A 26,763-nucleotide genomic window follows, 5' to 3' on the forward strand; every position below is an offset into this window, starting at 1 on the left:
GGGAGCTTTTCCCCTCTCTGCTGTGCTAGGGGGATTACCTACTGCATGGCAAACATATTGGGTGCTTTCCCCCTTTTATATTAAAATCATAGAATGGTTTGGGTTGGAAGGAGCCTTAAAAATCATCTAGTTCCAAACCCCCTGCCATGGGACACCTTCCACTAGACCAGGTTGCTCAAAGCCCTGTCCAACCTGGCCTTGGAATTCTCCATTGCTGGGTCTGTCATCCTGCGTTGGCCATCCCAGCTCCTACCTACATGGAATCATAGAGGCATAGAATCGTTAAGGTTGGAAAAGACCCTTAAGATCATCGAGTCCAACTGCTAACATGTCCCCGCTACATGAAGGGATTCTGTGTGACTCCGGGGCTTGGAAACAACCTCCGGTCTCCTGCAATGACTCATTGCTTGGGAGTCCCCAAGTCCGAGCAATTAATTTACCAATGATTTTTACATTTTTTACCTCACATTAGAATCTAACATTTGTTTGGAAGAAACATTTCAGCCATGAGGGTGGTCAAACAGTGGAACAGGAGGTTGCAGGATTTCCACCCTTGGGGATATTCACCACTTGACCGAACAGGGCCCTGAGAACCCTGATCTAGCCCCTTCTGATTTAAATTACTCTGTACTTCCATTGTTAGGAGCTCCCTAGGACAGGGCCCGCTGCACCACTGCTTCTCCAGGTGCATGTCATATGTGATCATTTACCCCCAGCCCCCTCCAAGAAGCCCGCAAGGGTAGTCAGAGTCAAGCAGCAGCCTTTAGGTTTTATTATCATTTTTTTATTTCCATTAGTTCTAAAGGTGTAGAAGTTATGTGGATTGGTAGCCATACTACTTCTTAATATATATTTTTTTACATCTTTAAATAATTACAGCTTGTTCAGTTGGTTGGTTTCCCTCTCCCCCTTACAAGTAAGTGTCTGTTTCCATGGGACCTTCCCAGGTGACCTTGGAAGCTTCAAACTTTATACATGGGGAGAAAAAAAGCAAAACAAAACACCACCCCGATGTAGTCACAGCTTCAGTGTTACATTAAGAGTTGTCGATCGGTTTTAAAGCTCCCTTACAATATTCCTGAGCTCCTCCTGATTGCACCATCGCCATCCAGCCCGTAAGATTGCAAGTGAAATACAGATCTCTTCTGATCAATTTACAGAAGAATAACTGGAGTGAATCAAGGTATTGCACTTGTACAGAGAGGAAAGACATTTAGAGGTGGTTAAATGCCCCCTCTGTCTCCCCGTCCTGGTTCTCATCCGCCCATCTCGCTCTGGTGACCGCTGAGCCATTGCAAAGCTCTGGTTTGGCACAACCAAACCTTGTGGCGCAAACCCTTTGACATAAAAATTTGCATGTGTGATTGATGATGATCTCTAAGGGAGCAAGTCCCGCAAATGCATTTATATACATGCCTAAGTTGTTTTGCAGGACTGCGCCCTTCCCTCTTACTCCTCAGGGCAGGGATAGTTCTTGGTCCTACATTTGTGTAGGGCCTGGCCTGGTATGGTCCTGACTAGGTTCTCCAGACATGCTGCAATGAAATAAGTTATTGCAGTAATAGCAAGAATTATCTTTCCTTAATGAGTCTCTAATAACTGCATCTAATCTCATTAACAAAGCAGGCACTAAACACCATCATGGGAAGGAAAGCAGAACTCAGATGGAACCCAGAATTTTGTAAGTTGCCCCTCTTGCTAGGATGAACTGAGCCTCCTGAAACTGGCAGCACTTTTATCCTCTCATCCTGTGAGTATCCCTTCATCTGTCATTTCTGGTATCTGTCATCCTGCGTTGGCTGTCCCAGCTCCTACCTACATGAAGGGGCTCTGTGTGACTCCGGGGCTTGGAAACAACCTCCGGTCTCCTGCAATGACTCATTGCTTGGGAGTCCCCAAGTCCGAGCAATTAATTTACCAACGATTTTTACATTTTTTACCTCACATTAGAATCTAACATTTATTTGGAAGAAACATTTCAGCCATGAGGGTGGTCAAACAGTGGAACAGGAGGTTGCAGGATTTCTACCCTTGGGGATATTCACCACTTGACCGAACAGGGCCCTGAGAACCCTGATCTAGCCCCTTCTGATTTAAATTACTCTGTACTTCTATCTTTACAGGCTCTGTAGAACAGGACCCATCTATCATGGTGTGTTTGTACAGCACCTAGCATGATGGTGCTCCATCTGAGGTCAGCCTCTCACCATCCTGATATCAGTGTTGGCTGGAATATGGCAAACGCTCCTGGATCGACAATATCTCTACAGCAGTTTCGGGTGACTGAAAAGAACAACGGAAGCAGGCGCATCTGGGCATCTACTGCTTAAGGTGCAAAAGCGGGGACAAAAGAGCTGATTTCTACTACTAATGAGAGCTAACTTGTCCTCACAGCCCCCAGAGCCTCACCTTTTGAAGGCAGACATCATGTTCTGTTATCAGGGTCCTTCTAAATGCTCCTCACTGTGTTTCAATAATTATTTTTAAGGTTTTGAGGAAGGCTGAGAACCAGTTCACTCATCTCTATCATTTAGAAAACACAAGGGAGCATAAGGCAGGCTTATGTCCTGCAGGGGTTTTCCCCTCTTGCACTGCAAGCAGACTCCCTTATGGCCTCTCAGTGTGTGTTTCAAGGGCATGAGAAAAATTCAGCCAGGGAGTTTAGCTCTGAGGGCAGTAGGAGGAGTGCAGTAATAAGGCGAGGTGGACAGAGCCTCTGGGAGCATCCATACGGAAAGAGAAATGGGGCGTGTGGTTGGTCTGGACTTTAGCTCCCCCCTAGGAGGCCAGCTGCTCCCCTCTCTCTCAGGTTGTCCAGAGTATCTCAATATGTAGGTATCTCAGATATGTGTGTTGGACAAGTGGCACCTTTGTGGTGCATGCTTCTCTGTAACAGACAGGAATTCCCAGCCAGATCCTCAGAGAGCTCAACTGCTGTTTACAAGGAGGAGGCTGGCTGAAGACCTGCATGCCTGGGGAGGAATACCTTTATATTTCCACCCCAAATTCATATTTTTAGGTGCAAGTTCTGGTCTTTTCTCTGCAGCCTAACAGGCCTGAGCAGAACCACAGAATTTCATTTATTTTTATTCATGTTTCATGAATGTCTTTTTCTTGTCTGTAATTAACACTAATGAGGCTAGACCCTGCATTCGCTCATCAAGACAGAGTAGAAACTCTGGAGCAAACACCATCCTGCTATTCCCATGGCATCGCTGCCATGGGGTTTTTCTCTGGGGGGTGCAGAGGCTCTGTCACCCCTCCAAAACCCTGCAAAACTGAGTTATGCAGAGCAAGGGAATGTGGAAGGGTCCAGGTCTCTACTCTGACTCCAGTCTCAGTCTTTATCATGACCAGTCCAGTTGAATCCTTCTCCTTAAAGAAGCTTTTCCACCATCAGGAGGAAAACAGTGAGTTCAAACAAAAACAATAAAATGCCATTCTTTTGCTTCAAACATGTATGTGGCTTTCCTCTTCGCCAAGCCATGTATCTTGGTGTTTGGGTGGAAACACTCTGAATGTTAAACAGTGGGAGACAGAGGATAGCACATTTGGGAGGGATGCACAATCCCTCTTCTAGATTTTCACTTGGTAGTTCCATACTCGAGTTCTGGATGCAGGGAGGAAAGGGAGGAGCTGGGAAGGCAAGAAGAGTAACGGAGTTTGGGAGTGGACAGAAACAAGAGTGGAGAATCTCGTAGGATGAGGTCTCCCAGAAATTCCCCGCCTGGACAGGCAAAGCTGTCCCTCCTCAGAAATGTTGATGAAAATGTCATGGCAAGCATCTGGTGAAGCACTTGGATGGCACAAAGGAGCTGTGGCATCTGCGATGCTGGAGGTTGTTAAGCACATGCTAGAGAAAGAGCAGTCAGAGCGAGGTTAGGTAGAATTGATACCTTTGGGAAAAGGGAATGAGTCGGCGAGCTCTCAGCATCTCTTCCAACTCCATTTGCCAGGATTCCCTGGTCTCTGAGAGCCTTACGGGCAAGAAAAAACACAAGTCTTGTTTAATACTCATGTACGAATGGAGTTATGCTTCTCTTGCAGGCAAGCAAGTCTATGCACATGTTTGGTAAAGAAAACAGCCCCTGCCTGCCTCTGTTAGAGGCTGAAGCCTTTGCTTGTTGCAAAGGGTGAAATCCTAAAGGTTTAGATGTATGAAACGGCCATGAGCCAGCTGTTAGGGGGAAAGTAGGAACTCAGAGTACAGCCCAAAATGGATGGCAATCAGATTTCATCAATGACATCAAAACCAACATAAAAGTATGCAAAATAATTAAATTAACTGTCTCAAAAGCAATGGCACAGCAGTGTTAGAAGAGCATCTTTCACTTGCTGTGCTCTTGAATAATCTCTAAGCCTGGCTTGTAGCTATCCATAAGGGAAGAGCCCAGCAATTTTCTCCAGGATATGATGACCAAAGTGGGTCTCCTCTACCTGCTTCCAGAAGGTTCGTCCTTCCAAAATCCCCCTTTGACTTTGGACAGACCTTCTCCAGGCTCAGCCAACAACCTTTGGGAAACACAGTCCCATGATTTTGTAATGATAAATAGGAAAGGATTTACTGTTAAATACGGAGATACATTAACTTTTCAGACCACCTAGGAAAATGAAGACAACGCTCTAGTCATGTGAGCTGGGGATGTGTGTAGGGGAGGGTCTCTTTTTTTCTCTGCCCTAGATCATATATAATCCAGTAAAGCCACCACAGCGTGTCTAGTGAAGTCTGTTCAACAAACTGTTCTGGAACTGGCTCCATTTGGTGGAAGATCACTGAATTTGGATAATGAGAAGATGGTGGTATTTTCTTCTGGTCAAGAAAAGAACGGATGGTGACAGAAGAAAAAAAGAGTCTCTGTTCCACCATTGTCTGAATCTTAAATGCCAGATATTTTTAAATAAACAAAACTCAAGAACTGTATCCATCTTTGTGTTTCTGGCTATTTCATAGAAGGTGGTGGCAATCAAACAGAGAGGCTCATTTAAAGTGGGGAAAAAGGCTTCAAATCCATTAGTTACTTTGGGAGTTGAGTCTTCTCTGTTCATTGCATAAGAGCTCTCCTACACCTCAGAAAAATCCTCTTTACCTCTTTGCTGGAGCATCTCACAAGAGGAGAGAAGGCAGGAGAGCAGGGGAGGTGGGAAACAACATTGACTTGATGATTACGTGGCATCTTCTTCATCTCTCAAGTAGATCAGCCTGAAGTCCATGGATGGAAGACCAGGTTATGCAGTTATGATGTCCCCATGGTTTTCAGCTAACACGAGGCTGTTCCAGGAGTCCTGTTTGGAGCTGTTTTGAGGAGACTGGCTGATAGCTGACTGGTAAGCCTGCGGGGAAAGCTTCAGAGCTGAAATCGCAGGGTGAATAGATGATCCATGTCCAGACATGGCAGAGACTGAGAATGCCTATGGAAGAAGGAAAATCCTCTTGACAAAGCTTCAAACCATAGAGGACCCTATGAATCCCTTTGTGGGGGCTGGTGCTGTTGTAATAAAATATCTGTGGATTTGCTGTAGAGCTGCACATTGCAGCTTATGCATGATACTTTGGACAGGCTCTTTCCTGCGTGTTCCAGACCCTGTTCATTCCTATTTGTTCCTAGCATCGGCACCAACCCTGATGCTATTCAAGAAGCGCTTGGACAAGGCCCTCAGAGCCATGGTGTGAATTTGGGCCTGTCCTGTGCAGGGACAGGAGTTGGACTCGATGGTCCTTGCGGGTCCCTTCCAGCTCAGGACAGTCTATGATTCCTGCATATCTTGTTCTCATCTAAATGTCAGAAAAGATCATTTTACCTCCCAAGGCTTGAGATTTCATTGGCCTTGGGCTCTCCAAGCTTACAAATAGCCTCCTGTGGATTGCAGGGCACATAACAGTGATGCAAAATGCTTCAGGTGCGGGATCAGTCCAGCACAACACTCAAACACATATTTTTTTCCTCCAGGAATCATTTTGTTTAAACACTGGAGGTCCCGTATGAACCCAAAAGGAGAGCAACTATCCTATACCTCTGCCTCTTAATCGTGCTGTGCTATGGGGATCCTTAACCAAGGCACGGTTATTAAACCTGCGCAGATCAGCTTCCAGATCCCGGTGTTGCTCAGCAGGATACACACCTTGTGTGGATGCAGTGCTGGTCCCAAGACATCTAGTGGTGGATGTGGTACAGAGCACACCACCTTACCCTGCAGCGCTCTGCCATCGTGCTGGCTTGCTTTACCTTTGCAGGGACTCAACCCAGTTAGATTTGGGTTGTGTGAGTTTATTCTCCTCACACTGCATTTCTCGTATTGCTCAGCCCACAGCCAGCCAGTGCAGAGAAAGTAGGGTAATATTGCAATTTTTTCCTTGCTCAAGACAAATCAAATCAAATTACATGAAGAGAACAGGCATTTTCTTGCTATGGGACATATATAGCTGCCCAGCTAGAAGGAATTTCATGTTTTCAACAAATCTGCTACTTCTTGTTGTCCATTCAGAACTGCCACACATGATAAAAAAGCTACATTGTGCTATAGACATGGTGTCAAGAATGTGGGGTTTTGCCCCGTCCCAGGGCATCGATCCCTCGCTGTGAACTCCTAGACCCCTGGGTTGAAAAGAGGCAGCCTTTTTCCACAGAGGATGTTCTTCTCACCATGCCTACCGTCCTAGTTCCCATCTTGGTCCCACTGCCAGCATCTCCCCCCTGTACCTGAGAAATTGGGCTGGGGTGCCCGTAATGAGATGAGAGTCCAGGTTCTGTTTTTATGGGGCGCATTTCTTCAGTGGTCGTGGCGCTGCTGCTGCTGCTGGTGGAGCTGGTGGTCGGGGTAAGACTCTCGCTGCTGGAGGGACCTGTGAGAAAGCAGATGGTAAACAAGGCTCTTTCCAGAGACCTTTCAGCGTAGAGCTGTACCCACCCACACAAAGTTAGTGTAGGTAAAAGTAATTAAAAAAAATAATCGTAAGGGCTTTGTTGCTGCTGAAAGGCAATCAGACATCCCCCATTTTTGAAGAATCAGCCCATTTTGTGGCTGGGTGTCTGACTCACAGGACATGATGGTCAGAAAGACGAGCGCACACATGTATACACGTACAATAAGCTCCTTCGTTCAACACTTACCTGCTGGCATCTTTGTTTTGTTAAGGTTCTTTGGCTTGCGCTTCCTCGTCTGAATGCCCTCTTTTCTCATTGCTAAAGGCCTTGGAACCTACAGACCCAAATATAAAGGCACATTGGTTTCTGTATGTCCATAAAGTCATCTAGGAGAACAAGATTACAGCTCTACCTCGTAGGCTCCATGAAAACCAGTTGATTTAATTGAAAGCAACAACAAGACAGAGGCCAAAATCACTGGCCAGCACTACTGTGTGACGAGATGTGTCAAAGCTGCAAGATGTGCATCCAGATGGGAGTAAATAGGGTTTTGACAGCACAGGTATAGAGTGTTTTAAAGCCAGAAGGGAACAACAGCTCATCTGATTTACTTTCCTGTTTAACTCAGAGCAGAAGACGTTTTTCTGGCTAATGCCTGCTTTCTGGAAAGGTACCAATCCTGTGCGGGGAGACCTCCCTTAGGAACTGATCCCACTGAGGTAGTCATCCTCATGGCTAGAAACACGCTGGGATTTATAGGAATAAACTGTTGGGTTAGGGGAGGTTTCTCCTCATCCACCTGACTTCCAGCTTGGACCTGTCTCTCATGAATGCTCTTCCATCTGCCCTGAAGCACTGGAAATCCTGGAGAGCATAGATGTGTATAAAAAAAACCCCTAAGAATAGCAACAAGAAGCAGAACGGGGGTTTGCTGCTAAGCAATCACCAGGGTGTTGAAGGCATCTCTTTCTGCAATGGTGGGTGGCCCTATTGTCACTGGCTGGTGGGAGAAGGACTGGAGATTTGCATCTCAAAGTCCTGCTATGCCTTGGACTCCAATGGGACTCTTCTAGATATATCAGACATGACATACATGCCTGAAGCCCCCACTGACAGGAAGAGTCTATCTGGACACCCGTGCAAGAAAAGTCATCAATCGCTCCCATGACAAGTCTACAACCAAGACTTAGCTGGGATCGCACATCCCGTGTGGAAGGGCAAAGCCCTTCTTTGTGCTTCTGACTCAGATTTTTCACTAAAGTGATGGAATTTAGGTGGGGAAAACCTGGGCCTTGTTTTACTGAGTTTTAAGACTTGGATGCAGGGTAGCTAATGACTATGTGAGAAATGCCCTGCATGCATCGCCCCTTGCCAGTATAAAACATGATGTAATGTTGAGGGGCACTAAAGCCCAGAGGGACAGCAGGAAAAATGGCTCCAGGAGAGCACCAAGTTGTGCAACGAACCCAATCCCCAGCTTGGTGCTATCGATACCCTCCCCATAAAGAGTAAAGATCAACGAAGGCATTACCCCATGGAGCTTCATGTAGAGGCCGCAGGCATTACAGACAGGCTCTCCCTCGGCATTTCTGCGCCAGAGTGTGGTTGTTGTCGTGTGGCAGTTGGCACAAGAGAGGCCGACGCGGCGGGAAGCCGACTGCGAGAAAATGCAGAGGAAGAAAACACATCAGCCCTCCACTGCTGCCACTGGCGGCATCTCAGATCCCAACCAGCTCGCTGCAGCATGCCTCAGGTTTTCCTCTCCTCGTGCCACTCTTATTTCTCTGCCTTTTTCTCTTCTCACCTTGCTGCAGTGGATAACACAGTTACCTTTTTCTTCCCCTCTTGCCTTTCAACTTCTTCTCCACTGTCTTTCCACTGCCTCCTGCCTGCCAGCACTATGCAGGCATCTCAGCTGCCCTGGGCATCTCAGCTGGTGCCAGAGACATCTCCTGAACAGAGCCCCAGATCTCCAGCGGGTCTGGTAGCAGCTTAGAGACCCACTGCACCTGCACACACCTACAGTAAGGTGTCTGGATCTCAGACCAGCCTGCCCTTTCAGGCCCCCAAGCCCTTCACCTTCCAAGCATCATGGCATATCCCAAGAAAACTTTATCAGTGCCATGAATGTTACATACTCCTTGCTGGCTTTGCGTGATGTTGCTCGTGAGGCTTGAGTGGGAGATAAGAAAAAGAGTGCTTCCAGCAGCATCGTCTTCCTAAAGATAAAGAGGGATAATTAATAGGAAACCACACTAATGAAGCAGTACAGGGAACAGGCCTTTTGAAGTTCCCTTTCTGGGTCAACTGGTTTAGCCAGGCTCAAAAGACCACAGGAGGAAGACACTGGGCTTGAAACTATAGAAAATACCAGTTTTGTGCTTGGAAGCAGAGTGGGAGGTGAGGGAAGAAAAAGCCACACCTACACCTGCATGATGCTTCCCAGCATCTTTCAAAGCTCAGGTCTCAAGAGGCTGAGGATAAAGCCTGGAAGAGCTGGGGTCAAATTCTCTCTTTGCTTGCTGATAAACGGGGGACTGAACAGAAGTGCTAGAACTGCATGAAGATGCCTGTTCTCGTCGTCCCTGATGAGGAGCCTACAGGGAGGAAATCTGGTGGTCTTGGACATTTACCCAGCTCTGCAGGCCCAAACAGCACAGCTGGCAGCTGTGGAATGGGGTGAAAGCCTGGGAGATGAGGACCCAGCAGCTACTAGGGATTTCCTCTGTGACCTTTGCTACAGCTTCCTTTCTGTGTCTTCCCCCTCATTATAAAACAGGATCAGTTAATCTACAGCAGCAGGACAATAAAAAGTGAAATTCAAGTACTTCTTAAGACTTTGAAAGCTGGAAACCCCTTTGGTACAGAGAAACCAAACACTGCTTTAGTTGTAGCCTCAACATGCATTAGCTTCAATCATTGGCCTTTGGAAGCGGATGGAGAGTTAAAAGAGACCTTGCAGCAAAGGCAAAGGTCTCCCCTTGCCAGGCTTTCTGGCATATCTCAGTCTGCGAAAAAAGGGGTTACAGTGACAGATTAAATCAAATCACTTATACTGAATATATTTATTCAGTTAGACCAATTGTCATTACTTTAACCACACCCGTACATTGCATCCCTAGACGCATTCTCCTTTTCTTCATGGAAATTCTCTTCCAGAAGAAAAAGCAGGAATTTGGCCATTTTTTGCAAGATTTCCAGATTGCCATCTGCCCAGCCAAGTGGCAGGAACACATGTACAGACCTGCAGAGCTCATGCCTTTATATTTCACATGGGGTTTTCCAAGCTTTACTCCAAGGCTGTGCAGCGTTAAAAGCACACATTGCTGCTTGCTCTGAAGGACCAAGCCTGGTACCCAGTGGGCCATTCCTGACTACAAAGATGTGCTCAAAGACAACATGGAGACCTGCAAATGGAACAGAACAAGGGCCTGGGTGCAAGGGTGCAGAAACTGCCTGGCTCAGACAGTGCAATATCTAAGCAGGGGTTTTCACAAGAGGGCGCTGGGTGGCTGTGGCTGGTGGCAGCGCTCCAGCTCCCGGTGTCATTTTTGACACTTGCAGGGGACGGCTGGGTTTGAGCACAGACAGGTCTGGGTGATGAAGGTTGGGGATGGAGCCTCATGGAAGACAAGGAGCGGGGAAATACGGCCCTGAGGCATGGCTTGCTGGCTCTTTGCTGCCCCATGTCCCTGGGGCCCAGGCTACAGAGACTTTCCTAAAACCCCTCACCAAAATGAGAAGGGACAGGCAGGATATCAATGCTGAGATGTTCCCATCCCCTAGGTTCCTCATGCATACCCCATCCTGACCCCACAGGCTTTGGGATGCCCTGACCTGCCCCGTAAGCTCTGCTTCAGCTCACCCAATGGAGCCGGGATCAGGGTATCCAGAAAAGGTGACCAGTCACTGTGAAGCGACCAGAGAATAAGGACCCTGAGGGTAAGAAGAGATGGACTGGTGGTGTGGTAGAGCTGGAAAGGGTTTCCATTCATCTCAATATGCCTACAGGGATACTAAAGCAAAGACTGGCTTTTGCTAAACCGACAGCACGGTACTGCCCCTGTGTCCCGCAGCCCCTTCCACTGCCTGGCCTGGGCGTCTGCAGAACTGGTCCGCACAGTACAAGGACTTGGAGTGTACCAAGCACAAGGCAGTCTGGCTTATTTTGGAAATCTGGACCAAAACCACCTAGGCTGGGCAGATGGGGGCCCAAGGAGTTGAAACACCCCTGGCATCTTAAAAAGCTGAGGTCTTTCTGCCTCGTCCTCACGCACAGCTTTGCCCCACATGCGTTGTGTGATCTTGACTTACCAGCCTCCTCTGAGGTTTGAACAAGGGCCGGTTGATGCCATTCATCTTGTGGTAGAGCCCGCAGGCGTTGCAGAGGTAGTGTCCTGTGCCGTCTCTCCTCCAGAGCGGGGTGGACATGGCCCCACAGTTGACACATTCTCGCCCCTCTGAATAATCATCAAAAAATTCTGCTGCCATGATGGGAGAGAAGGTAAAAGACTTGGTTAATTAGGCAGCCGTACATTTAATTTCTGGTCTGGTTCTCCATATTTGAGCCCAGAAGTGACATTTCAAGAAATCACAAACATTCTGGTTTTATAGGGTGCAAGAAACAGCTCTTCCTTTCTCAGGGAAGCCCCTGGGGTTTTTGGGAAGAGGAACCCCTTTCCCTGCCATACAGTGTTGGCTGCAGGACTTCTGTGGCAGCAGGGATGTGCTGGGACACAGATACAAGGAGACAGAAATAGAAACCTTCCCTTCTGCTCTGACGTTATCCAATTTTCAAGATTGGACATAGCCAGGGCAAACAGATTGGGGCGGGCGAACAGCCGTGTTTCCAATCAAGACAAATTACCCACGACCACAGACAAACACAAGCCCAGACCCGCGAAGCAGAACTGCCCAGAGATCAGACAGCTGCCCGAGCATCTCTCAGTGGGGCTCATGCAGGTGTGGGGAGGGAAAGCCGTGCCGTGTGCCCTGCTACCCCGCAGGACTGCTCCTCACCCAGCCCGTGCCAGCTCCCACCCAGCCCTCCAGCAGCGGGAATGGCTGCGGAGAGCCAAGGGGGAGAGATGTTCACGTGCCTTTGCCCTGTTCTCTGCACGAGAAGCATCTCCTGAACTGCAAGAATCCAAATGTACAACCCCGGTTCAGGCTGTCAGCTAACAGGCGTCACTGGGCATTCACAGGTGTCAGAGATGCAGCTTGTGATGCAAATCTCCATTGTGCTTAATGTCACTCTGCAGGGCTTGGTGCCTTCACCCACCACGTCCCTGGTTCTCCCTCCACCAGGGCCCAGCTGCGGCTGTGATGTGAGGGTGAGGACAACCGCCCTGGGCTGGGTCAGTCCAGTCCCTCAGGCTACGACAGGTCCATATCATCTGCAAGGCAGTGCAGGCGTCAACACAACACACCTTGACTGCATCACCATTTGGAAAGACACAGGTCAGCTCACCCTTGGATACCATGCCCTCGAGAAGACAAGAACTTCGCCTAATAAGCATCAGCTCTAGGCCTTGCTGAGATGCAAATATAGCTGCATCCAGTTGGCATGGTCCTGAAAACGTGCGTTCCTAATGGTGATCCCACCTGGAGAATATCAGGTATTGAGTTCAGCTTGTAGGTGTATTTCTTCTGTTACAAAACCATTCCTTACTGCACATGGACAGGTTCTTGTTGTGGACACCAGAAAGGGAACACTGGATGGAAACATAACTGGGGAGAAGAACTAAACTGCAAATGACAGCAAAGGGGTCCACTACTTAGCGTAGGCTGGGAATAAACCAGGCTGCTGAAAAAAATTCCCAGCAAACTGCGGCACGCAGGAGACCTGTGGAGGACGGCAAGAGATCTGCATCAGGACCTTCAGCCATTACAGACCAGCGTAATGTTAACTCTTCTAATGTTATTGTGCAACTTGCTGTATTTTGTCCTTGTCCGCCTGCTTGTTATACGATATCTCAGCTTTCTGCTAGAAGGTAATAGTTCCCCAAACAGCAAACCAACAAAATTTGGCTTCTTGCCGACCTGTGTCTCAATCCCATGTGCATTCGCCGAGATCTAATAAGGGTTATGTTCAAACGTCAGCCTTATTTTCTCTTTTCTCCAGACTATTTCTGGAAAATCTGTAGGAAACTACATAACCATGAAACAGCCAAAGGATTAAAGAATTACTAAAGTGGCGCCAGTAAACAGAGACACAGAGAAAAAGATTCACGTGAGCCCAATTCTCCCTAGAAAACCAGTCTAAAAATGGCAAGAGATTACACCATGTGGTGGCCATGGGGAAATACTAGAAAACAGTAAATGAGCGTACCCAAGGGGTTCTGGATCCAGAAAAGAAGGAATCCAGTATCTTCTGAGAAGTTTAGGAAAAATCTCATTACCTTTGAGCAATTCTGTGGTTTAGGAAAGATGGGAATCCCTCCAGGTGAGTTTTGTACACGTGGATTTGGTGATACTGCAACCATAATGCCTCACTTTCCCCTTTAAAATCACCATTGAGTTGCAGCCAAAATCTAGATTAGATAAACTTCCTTTGGAAAAAGAAGGGATTAGAGCATCTGGTCAGGAAAGAACTAATTTCCTTGAAAAATCTCAAGAAAGAAAAACGTTTCAATATTTTTTTTTCATCTCAGAAGTTCTTGAGGTATTTGACTATTCTTTTCCAAAGAAAAAGCCAAATTACTTTCACAATATTTTTTTGTCCTGTGATAAAATCCCTTTTTCTTTGAAAATACTTCAGTACAATGTTAACACAATCCAAGGAGGTTTTAGCAGAGCAGAGGTAGTCCAAAGGTAACAGTTAAAGCTCTTGACTGATTTGTGTCTGTGACTAATTACAAAATGTCATCTTTCCTGGAGATTTTCCACTAGAAAACCAAAATGTGAAAGTTTTTACTCAAAGAAAAAAGAAAAAACTCCCAAGGTTGAACTAGATGATCCCTGAGGTCCCTTCCAACCTGTGATTCTGTGAACAGTCCCTCAGAGGTGTTAAGAGTTGGACTAGCTCTTGAATGAGAAGGTCCCTCAAAATGGGTATGATAAGAAGAAATGTCAAGTATGGGTATACTTCTGGTTTTAGAAAAAACCCAGGGGATGTGGAGTTGAAACCAGGCAAAGTGTAAGCCTCTTGTTTTCTGACAATAATCAAATTTGCTACTGAATATTGAGTGCTATTTCCTAAGACTTGGTGTGACACCCAGCTCCACTGTCCACATTATTTTCACTGTTGGTTTTAATCAGACACCCAAAACACCAGAACAAAGCAGTCTGGAGACCTGCTCTCCTTTTTCATCCGGATTTGTTTGAGCTACATCCTTCACTACTTGTTTGGTCGGTTTGGGTTTGGGGTTTTTTTTTCAGTTTCCATGGGATTTGGACTGGAGCTTCTCTCTTGAGGGACTTTCACTGGTTTAAGTTTCCAAAAGTCCTCTTCTGCTTCCATAGTAATAGCATTTGTGTGATCTCCCCCTCTCAGCTGCAGACGAAGGTGATCCTTGTGAACGACAATAAACAGGAGTCACTGGTGCTTGAGACAGGGAAGGAACAGACTTTGTTCCCGGGGCATGCTGAGGCTCCACGCAGTGGGTGGCTCTCCCTAATCACAGCCCTCATGGGGCGATATCAGATGGGTGCGTCCCTGTGTGCACCACCCAGTGCTGAGTCAGAAGATGAAATCTGTGGAGTGCAACCTCATTAACACCATTCCTGGAGCCCCATCAGAGCAGAGGGAGCTCCTTGACCTCAAGAGATCTCACCTATAGGAGAAATTTCCTCCCCTGCTTCAAAGTATGCTTGATGATGGCAAAGGATGTGTCTTGGACACTACTGGACACTGGCTCAGAGAAGATGACGTAGGCTTAGTGCATGCTTTTTAGTGGACAAAGGGCATTTGGGCCGCAGTGGAGAAGTAGAAGGCGAGGGACTGGATTTCTTTCTACGAGAGGTGCTATAATTTCGCAGCATCACAAAACTCAGGGATGAAGTTCCTGAGGGGAGCTCTCTGAGCTGACCTGGCCACACCGCTAAGGCATCCCAGCTGCTCTTGAAAACGTGAAGGTCTACAAAATAACGAGGAAGTATCACCTGAAGAGCTGCAGCCCATGCATTTTGACACGGGTGTGTGTCCAAGACCTAGGAAACCCAAACATTCCCTGGGCTCAGAGCCCACAGGAACCGTGATCCACTGGCAGGGTGAGCTATACTGGGCATGGAGGTCACTGGGCCTCAAGTGCACTGATTGTTCAATTTGCCATTGTTATTAATAACAGGGATTAAGGAGGGTCCCCAGGAAAAGGCAACAGAGTGTTTTCTTGGCTTCTGTCTCAGGGCTGGAGCTCTAAATCCTGGCATTATGAGATCCCCTGACACTTATTCCTTGTACTTAGCAGCTGAGAAAGGAAACGTTTATTCAGGCAGCAAACTGCCCGACCAGCTCCCAGAGGCCCCTGAACAATGCCGGGGGAAGGAAAGGCTCCCCCAGTCACACTCAGGGTAATAATTTCCGTTTTGTGGCACAGGAGCCGCTGCCTGATAATGGAGATTTATGGGTCCGTTCAGTGACCTCTGTAATAGCCTTTCTGCTGGAAAGATTTACTCCCTCTCCCAAAACCAGGTATGGCCACAGGGACAGGGTTGAGGAAAGGATTATGTTTGCCGGTTAGGCTGAGAAGGACACCTGCCCTGGTTGGTCTAGCCTCATGTGTGCTGAATGGCTTCATCTTCCTCTTTGAACATTCAGCTCCCCCAAGGGCCTTTGCCCAGCCCTTATCTTGGATATTATCAATCTTGGGATCAGTCACAAAAGCAGATCATGAAATCTCGCTGAATGACCCAGCCAGTGGAGAGGAGGGATTGGGTCTTGTCCCTGTCCTGGTCATCAGCTTGCTGTGTAAAAGCAGATCTTTTCCCCCTCACACCTATGGTTTATGAGTACTGCAAGGTCCCCAGGGCAGGAAATGTCACTTGTGTGTTGCACAACAGTCTCCTAATCTTGGGTGAGGCCTTGAGCATGCTAATGTCAGAAATACTTTCCACAATGGGACATTCAGTCCCCAGGGAGCCAGGAACAACTCCTAAGTGGGGCACTGGGGTCTGGTAGGGGAAAAGCATTCTTGGATATGGCCCTTCATGGATCTTAGTCATTGGGAGTGGTCCTTCACATTGACCACGAGGTCAGAAGAGGTCAACTGGTACAGACAATGCAGGGCTCAACAAGAAAGCAGATCTGAGCGCCGCCAGCCAGCCCACACCTACAGGCACATTTTCCAGCATGGCTAGGACATGACAGCATCTCTGACCAAGGACATGGCCCACCCAAAGTCTGAGGACTTTTGCCTTCCCAGCCAGGAGAATCAGATATGCTGTCACAACCAAGTCAGCTGGAGATCAGAGGGAGGTTGCCCAGGGCTTAAGTCTGAGGAATAGCTTGACCTGCCTTCTCTGGGTCTTTCCACCAACTCTGCAACACCCAACTCTTCCAGCCTGACAGCATGCCTATTCCTAGGTCCAGACCTTCTGGGTTTGTCTGGGCTTTTCTTTAGCAGCCCGAAATTTGTTAACCTTGGAGAGAGATCATCTTGAACACATAAACAAGACAGATCAGGACCTGAAAGAATAATAACAGTAAAAGCACCTCTGATGATAGAGAGATTTTGAATCCTTCAGTTCAGAGCCAACAGTTTATAAGTTTCTGTTCCCAAACCTGCCTCTAGAAGAGAACTAAGAGCCCTCCCTCCACTGGTTTGGGTCAGATCCTGTTGCTGCACGAGAAACAACAACGAGGTTGTCTACCTTCTGCCCTCCCGTCCTCTCCCACCTTCCACCCCCTCTGGGTGAAGAGGAATGGAAAGAGACTTCCATTAATATAGCACTGGAGTTTTGTTTACAGCCAGAGGGATATTTAATATCAACATTTCCCCCTGCAAAAGCATCTTCTCAACCCAATGAAGCAACTCAGCAAAGGAGAAGCTGTCCTTCAAACACAGCCAGGCACTTACAGGCTCTAAACAGACCCTGAGAGCAGTTTTCCCCACAGAGAAGCAGTTTCCTAAAACAATTTGTTATGATAAGAGGTGAGAGCCACGTTCCTGTGCATACACGAATCTCAAATGGACTCTCATGGGCACTTGCAGCTGAGGCCCAGGACATTGGCCCCTCGGACACATGGACACCCTGGGATCCCACCCAAGACACCCTCACCTACTGCCTCAAGGGACAGCCACAATAACACAGCACGGGGAAACAGGATTTGCCGTTCCCAGCTGCTCAGGATGGTTTGTCCCAAATCCCAAGATTGTTTCCATTAAAAGGTGACCGTGTGGAAATCCTTCCTCCAGTTCAAGCCTTTAGGGGTCCTTTTAATAAGTGTATTGCTGCAGCTAGTGGAGCTGGAAGTCACATCTTCTATTTCTTTTGAATATGTAGAAATTCTCCCATGAATTGCATGACTCCAGAAACTGAAGTTTCAAGGAGAAAAACCCACCAAAAGGTTCCTGGTCAGATCACAGCAGTTAAAAGTGCTGGTTGGTCCAGTATCATAGCAGAGCAGGGCTGAGCTGGAAAGGAAGGCAGCAGCAAAAAAACACAAGGAGAGACAAAAGTAGAAGGGGCAGGGAGCAGCTGTAAATAAAAAAGCCCAGATTTATTCATGGGAGAGATTTGTAGCCAAAAGAAATCTGTCAGTGAGCCTTTCCTTTTTCAGTGGGGGCATCATCAGCTTGACACACAGACTGGGATCAGAAAGCCCATGTGCATTATCTTACCCTTCAGCTAATGGAGCTGAGGACATTTCTGTAAAAACAGGTCCTGCCCATTGGCTCTTGCCCCGCTCTCCCTTCTCTGCCTGTTTCTCCCCTGACAGAATTTGGGGGAAGTCCATCCAGGGCCCCACTACTTTAGAGACTAACGGGACCTAGGCATGGGGAGAGCAGGACAGTGCCCGTTTGAGTAATGCCCATTGCTGGGTTGGGAATGTGGCTCCCTACTCTCCTCTCATCTGGATTAACAGAAGACATCACCTGTGTGATTGCTGATCTGCAGGAAACGGAGAAGCAGGTAAATTCCCTACGCTTAGCGAGAAACACAGTTTCAAGCAAAAAGCATCATTATGCAGTGTCACAGAAAAGGGTCGATGCTGTCCCAGAATGTTTTGGGGTTTATCTGACACATCTACGGTGGAGAAAATGGTTGGTTACTCAGGTGGCTGCCTAAACCAAATAACTTTCCCCCTGCAAACCTAAAGACCCTACTTATTGCTTAGGAAACATTCAACCTACAATCTGGCTGAGCCACACGCTGCTTTCAAAAAGGCAAAGAAATATGTTTTTTCCTTGCTTCATGAAACTCCACAGCGAGACTGTTCCTGTGCAACCCGTCCCAGGCCAAATGTTTCACGTCAAGGCAAAGGAACATTGTGTCCCTCCCTTGCAAAGCTCCCTCCTCTGCCTGCGGCAAGCCAAGGTCTATGGCACACCCCACTGCCAACAGCCGAGAATACTCCTTTCCTTCATGGCTATGTTTTCCCTGGTTTGAAGGACAGTGGAGGTAGAAGCAGCCAAGGGACCAGCTGAGGTCACGTGCAAGAGGGACACGATGGGAAGGTTAGTCAAATCCTGAGCCTGGATTTGAGTTCGGTCTTGGCTCTGCAGTAAGCTTCCCTTGAGCAAGGCTTTTCATAGAATCATAGAATGTCCTGAGTTTAAGGGATCCACAAGGACCATCAAGTCCAACTCCTGTCCCTGCACAGGACAACCCCAAATTTACATTTTCATCTCCTTACAACACTGTTCTTCCTCCGTGAGAAGGAGCAAAGGCTCTTCTCTGCTCGTTGGAGGGGGTCAACAGGGCAACTTTCAAAGGCCATAGTCATAGAAGTGGAGACAAGCAGTGGATGGAAGGAGGGTCCATGGAAACAGGCTGGATCCTTCTAAAGCAGATTCAAACAAACTCCTGTTTTGGGAAAAGGGGCAGGAGATGGTCCTGGGGGACTGGCCATCCTCATTGCTTGGAAAAGCATTGACAGCTCTCTGGCACACCAGAGCCACCAGACCCCAAAATGCCAAGCCCAATGATTGTACCACAACTGAGAGGAGAGACTGTCAACCCACACACTGGCGTACTATCTCCCACATCCGAAAGGTACACAGTTGGCTATACAGGAGACAGGCATGCAAACACCCCGGAGGATGTAGGGTGCTTTTGGTCAGAGCTCTTGCTGGCCACCCCTCTGATAGCAACCTGGTGTCCTGCAGCAACTTCTGCTGACTGTCAAGCTGTGCGTGACTGAACTCCAAGGCCTGCTTTCTTTTGCTGGGATGCGTGCCTGATCCCACCCACCAAGGTGACCTCCCCTTTCTTACTCCTACTTACAATTCTTACACTTTTAAATATCTGGGGCTCTTCTGAACAACAGAAAATTCCTCTGCTTGTCGATTGTCTAAATATTTTTTAACAAACCTTAGATAAGCACGGAGAGCCCAAGGAATCGCCAGGATGGGGCCATCCACAGCCTGGGGTCTGCTTGGCAGGAGGCACCTAGAAATGGTCTTTCTCTCTTTTAACAAAGGAAAAACAGCTACAACATTATCCTCCTTGAAATATGTCCCGTATCCAAATGGATGTGCCCTACCAGAGGCTCTTTTTTGATGACTGCAAGGGAAGAGTCACAGAATCACAGAATGGTTTGGGCTGGGAGGGACCTCTGAAGATCATCTAGTCCAACCCCCAGATCATCTAGCCCACAGTGGGGAAAAAAATGTAGAGGAACAGGAAAGCTTGGGATTTGCAATCCCATGTTCCCACCTGGGCAGCTGTTTCTGAGTCCGGCACAGGCAACGGATCACCTCCGACGTGGGCAGCCGTGTCTGATGTCCCCGCAGGGGACCACAAGCAGGTGTGCTGTGGAGGTGTGCCAAGCTGCTGCTCCATGGCTGAGCCATGGGAACTGGCCTTATGGTTATTGGGGAACTGGTGGACCGGGGCCAGTTACTGGGAAACTGGTAAACCCTGACCTTCAGCCCGGAGTCTAGCCGTGTTCAGGTGCTCTCGGACCCCAGTCTACAGCCGTCACATCCAAATTGCTTCCCAGGGCTTGCACCAGGAGATGCTTGGGTCAGGCTGAGATGGTCTGTGCCTGGACCATGCCAGGGGCCATGCTAACAATTGAAGAGCATGGTCTGTTGGGTTCCCATGGCTGGCATCTGGCACTAGATCATTACCAAGCATCAAGCATGATGCCATCATCAAGCATGACACAACCTTCACGTGCTCTTGGCCCACTCAGGCTCCTACAGAGCAGCTGATGAGCTAAAACTCCTTAAACCATAGGAACCCAATGGTTTGTGGTGTACATCCTGTCTGATGGTGACCATCTGTCTGTCTGCAGAGGTGACCACCAGCACCCAGGTGGACCAAAGCCAGGCCCAGCTCTGGGCCCAGGGAAATTGGTGCTGTTTGGGATCATTAGAAGGCCATCAGCTAGCCAGATGTATGCAGACAACAGAGCCAAATTCTTCTCGATAGTGGGAGAAGGCACAAGGGGACACAGCACGCACCACAGGCTGGGCAGTAGGAAAAGCATTTTTACTAGGAGGTGGGGGGATTTCCATCCCTGGGGATTTCCAGGCTTTATCCAAGTAAAGCCACAGCTGACCTCAGCCACTGCTAGTGGTTGTACTGCTTCGAGCAGGAGGCTGGACTAGAGATCTTCCAACCTGCATTTCTGCAATCCTGCAACTCTGGAAATTCAAAGTTGGTTTGTTCTGGTTTTTTCCCCCAAACTGATGCAGATCAGAAGGAAAGACATTTATCCAAGTCAAATGGGCAAAGTCCTGCTTGAAGGAATACAGTTAATCGTACGATCTTAAAGGTCTTTTCCAACCTAAATGATTCTATGATTCTATGGTTATTATCATATGTGTGTGTGTGTATTATACATGTGTATGTATATGTGTACATATATTAAAATGTATTTATACATATATACCATGTCCTTAGGAATGCCATTTTATCAAGCTAGGAGTCATCTCTAATCAACTGTCTTTGCTTTTGGTATTAGAATTATTATTCTATGGCTATCTAGAACATGACTGTATAGAACCTTGTATATATATTTATCATAGAATCATAGAATCATAGAATCGTTAAGGTTGGAAAAGACCCTTAAGATCATCGAGTCCAACCGCTAACCTATCCCTGCCAAGGCCACCACTAAACCATGTCCTCAAGCACTACATCTACCCTTCTTTTAAATACCTCCAGGGATGGAGACTCCACCACCACCCCGGGCAGCCTCTTCCAATGCCTGACAGCCCTTTCGGTGAAGAAGTTTTTCCTAATATCCAACCTAAACTTCCCCTTGCGCAGCTTGAGGCCATTTCCTCTCATCCTATCGCTTGTTACTAGGGAGAATATAAATGTAACATGCAGCCGCACACACATATATAAACACCGCACACACTTTATATGTGTAAAGCATGTATATACCATGTATAGGTGTAGATGGTTTAGTGGTGGACTTGGCTGTGTTAGGTTTACGGTTGGGCTCGATGATCTTAAAGATCTTTTCCAACCTAAACGATTCTATGATTCTATGTGTAGGGATAGATGAAATACGTAGGGTATATACTGCTCGGCATGTCTAAGCCCTCTCTGAGCATGACGGCACTAACCAGTGCATATCCAACCCCAGTCCCAGTTTTCTTCAGCTCATTAACTTGGACAGAGGCTCTGACTCCAATTTGGAGGTGTTGCACTGATAAATACCACTCAGAGGAGTTACACCAAAATAAGTTAGGCCAGCTCCTGGCCTCCCTACAGGATGCCAGCCAGGGACAAACAAAAAGGTGTTTACTATGGTTCATCACGGTATAGGGGACAGTCAGTTTGTCTAACCCCTGCCCTTCTCTTTTCCTCTTTTATTAGTTATTCTGAACGTTAAGTCAACTCACCCCCTGAGCAGGGTGGGAGGATGGAGCGATTCTCCCAGCTGCCGATAAAGCATCTGCAAAGGTCAGTTCGCTCAGAAACTGCAGCCCAGGCCAATAAAACGGCAGGTACCGAACTTATCAGGGCAACATATAACTTGCAGTTTTTCTAACTCAATTGATTGGACTTTTTATCTAAAATAACAGGCATTATAAGATAGGCAACAGTCAAGATAAGGAAGAAAATTGAGTAGGTCTTGAATCGAGATCAGCTTGGGGACAGGTTCAAACTCCCACACCTGCCCCGGAGGAATCAATGAAAGTTTCTTGGCATTGTCCTCTCGTTTTGAAATGCTGCTGAAGTTGAGTGAACTTTGAGACCGTGGCGTTTATTCTGTGATTATAATTAACCTGCTCACCCGTTGTTATTGATTTTGTGTGAAGGGAGGTGACAGAGTCTGACTGGGATGTTGGTTTAGGGATAGAAATGGTTGTTGGGGAGGGCAGGCAGCGGCGCAGGCAGCGGGGCAGGCAGGTAGTCCTGCCAGAGTGAGACCCTTCCCCAGCTGGGGGCAAAGGGGAGGGGTACAAGGGGGATTTCACCCTCCTGCTTGTGGTCCTGCTTGTGCTGGGATCTGGGAAAACCCTCGAGGCCACACCTTCACATCCAGAGGATCAGGGTAAATCACAGCCTCGGCTATCTGCCCCACTGAAGCAATGAAGGATCGAACGTGGGAAGCCCCTGGAGAAAAGCCTCGCTCGTAGCCAGGATCCAGGGCATCCCCCCAGCCCAGGGCAACGTGAGGAGGCAACACCCCCCAAGCCAGCCGCCTCTCTCACGCCCCACATCACCAAGGCATATCCCAACTTAGCGTCCTTCCCAGCAGCCCGTCCCCCGAGCAGCCAGCCCCTGGGGCCAGCACACCCTTCCCAAAATAATCTCAGACATCTGGGGCCAAACATGTCATTCGGAGGAGTCCTGATGTCTGGGGCTCACCGCCTTGCTGATTTTTTACAGCTCCAGCGCTGCAAGCTCTGAATATTAAATAAGGAAGGCTCCCTGGCTTGCAAACCTAAGATCCTGCCTTGGAAACTCATTGGAGTTTAAATAATAAATACTAGAGGAATTTTTTTTTTGCCTCTTCTAGAGTTTCAGCATGAAGGAATAAGGGTTTCCCAACTTTTCTCTTGCCCAGAAAAGCTGGTCCTTTCCTTCCTGCAAAACCAGAGCCTGACGTACGATAACATGACTCCGGAAGCTGGAGCTTGATGGAAAACCTAGGCGCACGGAGGCACGACGGCGGGCAACAGCCGGAGGCAGCCAGCTGAGAAGCAGACAAGAGGGAGAGGTCTCCCAAACTGTTCAGAGATGTTTGTGGGGCCAAAGGAGACAGCCCACTCCCCCGGCCCTCGAGGCCGGAGGACAACCTGGAACTTGCTTAAATATTACAGACACGGCCAGAGAGCACCGCGCAAGCAGGGGCTGTGAAAAAAAAAGCAAGAATTGGCAAAATATTGCTCTGAGGGAGCGGCATGGTCTTCTTCTCCCCCGCTGCTCCATCCCTGCTCACAATCTCTTCTGCTGGGCTCGGGTTTTAAGCTTTTAGAAGAGCCTGACGGCGACAGGCCCCCAGCCCCACCCCGGCACCCCATAAATACGCCGCACTGCAGCTGGAAGCACCGAGCGGAGGAAAACGGCTGAGCTTTGGGAGGAAGAAGAGCAGGCAGCGGCATCCCACTGTGGGACCTCTCCTGAAATGCTCCCCCAGCAGACACCGACCTAATTACCAGGGATTAGGAGGAAACATTTCCAGGCAGCAATTCTGTTATCCCAGATTCAGAAGCATCCAGTACCAGTCCCTGGTGGAGACGGGAGATGAGCGCCTCTGCGCCGCTCATCCGGCTGCCCTCACCCCACCTCTAGTGGAAAACTTACTTTCCCTTAACTTTCCATGAATTATTTTTTTTTCCTCTTTCACAAACAAAATGAATTTCCGAGTCTCTCCCAAGGCTGGCGTGAGCTGTTCGAGCCCAGCTGGCTCCGATAAGGGGCTCACCAGCTTTACAGGTCACTAAAAAATATAATTAAAAAAAAAATAAAACCGACCACAAACCCCTTCATGCTGCAACACATAAACCAAGTGGCCACTTTCCGGAAAGGAAAACGAAACATCCCGCTGGATTTTGGGGAGCTCTCCTGTGCGATGGGCTTCACCTCCCCGAGAAAACCTGTGGGCTTCCAAATATTTTGCGTCGAGCTGCGTTTCTTCCCCATGGAAGGTTCTTGCGAGGGCCTGATCCTGCACCGGCTCCTGGCAAGCCTCCCGTTGCTTTAGAACAGGGACGGTTTCGGCTCTGCGCAGGCAAGGTGGGTTTTTTCTTTCGTTTGGGTGTTATTTTTTTTTCACAGCCCGTACTGAATCTGCTTCATGGCGAGGGCCTGATCCTGCAGTCCTTGCTTGGGTGAAACAGCAGGATTGTTCTCAGAAAGACGGAGAAAACAGCGGAAGGTCGTGGGAAGGACCCAACTTTGCCCCCTCCCCAGGCCAAGGGGGCATCCCACAGTTAGGTGTCCACCTAATTAAGCAAAAAACCCTCTGTACCAGCAAATAACTGAGAAAAAAAAAAAAAATCACCGGGCGCTTTTTGGAAAAGAAACGCAATATTTTATCACTTACAGTTGACGCTGCCCCAAACTTGGCTTTAAAACCCAGCCCTTGCCAAAACCCAAAAGCTGAAATGTTTCAGCCTTGATGGCAGTGTCAGATCTATGTCCAGCTTCAGAAATCTCTGCCCAGATCTTCTCTCCTAGCAGACCCAGCGCCCGCCCGCCTGCGCTGTTTTTATTGGGATGAGAAAACCCAGCTTATCCTATTGAAAAAGAAATCAGCGCCGAGTGCCCCGAGTGTTTAAAAGGGTGCAGCGGCACGGGGAATGCTGCACACTCGCGCATACCCTGCAGCAAGTGACCTTCTGGAAAATTGCAAGGGATCAAAAAAACCCCCCATTTCTGCCATTTGAGACCTTCCGACGGCGTCGCTCGGCGCGGCAGAAACATGGGGCTTCGCAAAAGAGCCTTGAATGCCACTTGTACCAGCCGCTGCGAAGGCAATGATGATGATCGAATTATTTTCAAGCGCTGTCACGCACGTGTAAGCACCCATGTATAAAGACCTCACTGCTCAGGCACGGCAGATAATTGGGTTTAATTTGTCATTACAGATGTATTTACAGCTTGGACCGGTCACTGTGACCGATGATGTGGGGAAGACTTGTAAAGGCCAGAGAGATTTTAATAATTTGCCGTAATGGTGGACGTTATCGTAGCCAGCTGCAAGGTTTTTGCCCCACAAAGGGGACCCACAGGGGTTTTTTCTTCCCCGCCGCCAAAATAAAAAAAAAAACCTCAATCCAACATTATAATGAAATTTGCTCTTATAATTCAGGTTAATTTTGGAGGTAAAAGCATGTTCTCACATATTTCCTCGGTTATTTAAGCAGCATTTCTCACTTGCCCACCAAAGGCGTATTTACACCTTCCTGCCAGACAGCAGCATGAATTCGGGATCCATCAACAAGGTGAATATTTGGCATTCCCAATCTCCTTTTCTGCAATCCTCCAGGCATAATTACACGCATCCCCCTCCCCGCCAAAGCAGGCTGCACCCGTAACCACCCAACCTTGCCATTACGGCTGAAGGGTTTTGGCAGCATAATTGCGTTATTCGGGGATCACAAGTCCCCGTAACACGGGGCCGGCACGGCTGCCCCAGCAAAAAAAATCTGCATTTCTGCCTCTGCCCTCCCAGCAGGAGCAAAACCAGCCGCTTTAAGCCCACGATTCGAGCTCTCGACACAGATCCCCGCTTGGTTTTGCAGGCAGCGGTGAGCCCCAAATGGGAGGCAGACGCTTTGTGAAGTCTTTTTGTAGTAGGGTTGCGAAAGGTTGGAAGGACCGGAGATGTTCAGTGCCTCCCCCCACATTCCCCTGCCTTGTGCCCCCCCCTCCCCGGAGCGTCGCCGAGCAGGGGGAGATCCTCGAATACCCCATTTCTGCACCTCCTTTTCAGTAAGGAGATTGTAGGGAGGGAAGGACTCACCGGGTTGGCATGCGGAGCAGGGAATTTGGGAACAAAACCTCCCAAAGGAGATATATTATATTTGCACCCCCTTTTTTCCTACATGTGCAAAGCTCTGTGGGGTTCGAGGAGCAAAAATTTCAGCCCAGAGCCCTGTGCCGATGAGAAACAAGGTCTCTGCAGGTTTTGGGGCTATACTATCAGGGTTTTTGAAATTGCATTTTCCTTAAAATCACATTTTCCCACCTTTATTTTAACAGCCCTGGACACACACCCTCCCCAGGAGCAACCGGCTGCTGCCCTCCGGGCACAAAACTTGCTCATCTCACTGTACTGCTGGGTTTTTTTGCCCCATTTGGGATTTTATTTGCTGGTTGGTGCTTGGTTGGTGGGATTTTTTTGAGGCATCCTTAATTTTACAGCTACTGGGAGCAAAATAGTTTGTCAGTTCAACATACCCAGCTGCGATTGGGATAACCAGCTCTGGGGAGCCCTTCTCTGCCGGCCGAGGCAAGATTTCTCCATCATCAGAGAAACACGGAGGCAGCAGAATCGGGTTCAGTTTGCTTTGGGAAACACCAAATAAACCCTCATCTGTTTCCAAGGATTTCACCTCTTTCCCCAAAAAATGATGGAAATAAAGAAAGAGCAAAACAGAGGCTGTCTCTTAAAAAAAAAATCACTGTTATTTTTACAGGGACAAAGGCACACACGTGAGTGCGTGTGTGGAGGAGAAAAAAAATTAATCCTGGCTTAATAAAGTCGGAGATTCAGGGCCACTATCCGCTGCCTTAAATTTTACTGCTTTACAAAAATTCTCAAGCATTTATAATGTATTATATACCACACCACGGCTGTTCTATGCAACACACATGCATT

The 26,763-nt window shown here is 48.1% G+C and overlaps 1 protein-coding gene across 4 annotated transcripts in view; it reads right to left on the reverse strand.

Annotated features, from left to right (window-relative positions):
• Positions 1 to 446: 446 nt before the first annotated feature.
• The window catches only part of GATA4 (GATA binding protein 4), a 31,849-nt gene continuing 5,532 nt past the window's right edge, over positions 447 to 26,763 (reverse strand). Inside the window, exons 2-7 of one of the 4 annotated variants that reach the window (XM_064448258.1) lie at positions 11,178 to 11,344; positions 9,002 to 9,082; positions 8,395 to 8,520; positions 7,110 to 7,197; positions 6,699 to 6,841; positions 447 to 5,409 (exon numbers count right to left, since the gene is read on the reverse strand). In XM_064448258.1, the coding sequence (XP_064304328.1) occupies positions 5,227 to 5,409; positions 6,699 to 6,841; positions 7,110 to 7,197; positions 8,395 to 8,520; positions 9,002 to 9,082; positions 11,178 to 11,344 (788 nt within the window). In that variant the 3' untranslated portion in view covers positions 447 to 5,226. Of the gene's footprint in view, positions 5,410 to 6,698; positions 6,842 to 7,109; positions 7,198 to 8,394; positions 8,521 to 9,001; positions 9,083 to 11,177; positions 11,348 to 26,763 lie in introns of all 4 variants that reach the window. The other 3 variants (XM_064448257.1, XM_064448259.1, XM_064448260.1) reach the window with 3 other exon arrangements.

This window comes from Phalacrocorax carbo, chromosome 3 (genome assembly GCF_963921805.1).
Source record: "Phalacrocorax carbo chromosome 3, bPhaCar2.1, whole genome shotgun sequence".
Taxonomy (NCBI): Eukaryota; Metazoa; Chordata; class Aves; order Suliformes; family Phalacrocoracidae; genus Phalacrocorax; species Phalacrocorax carbo.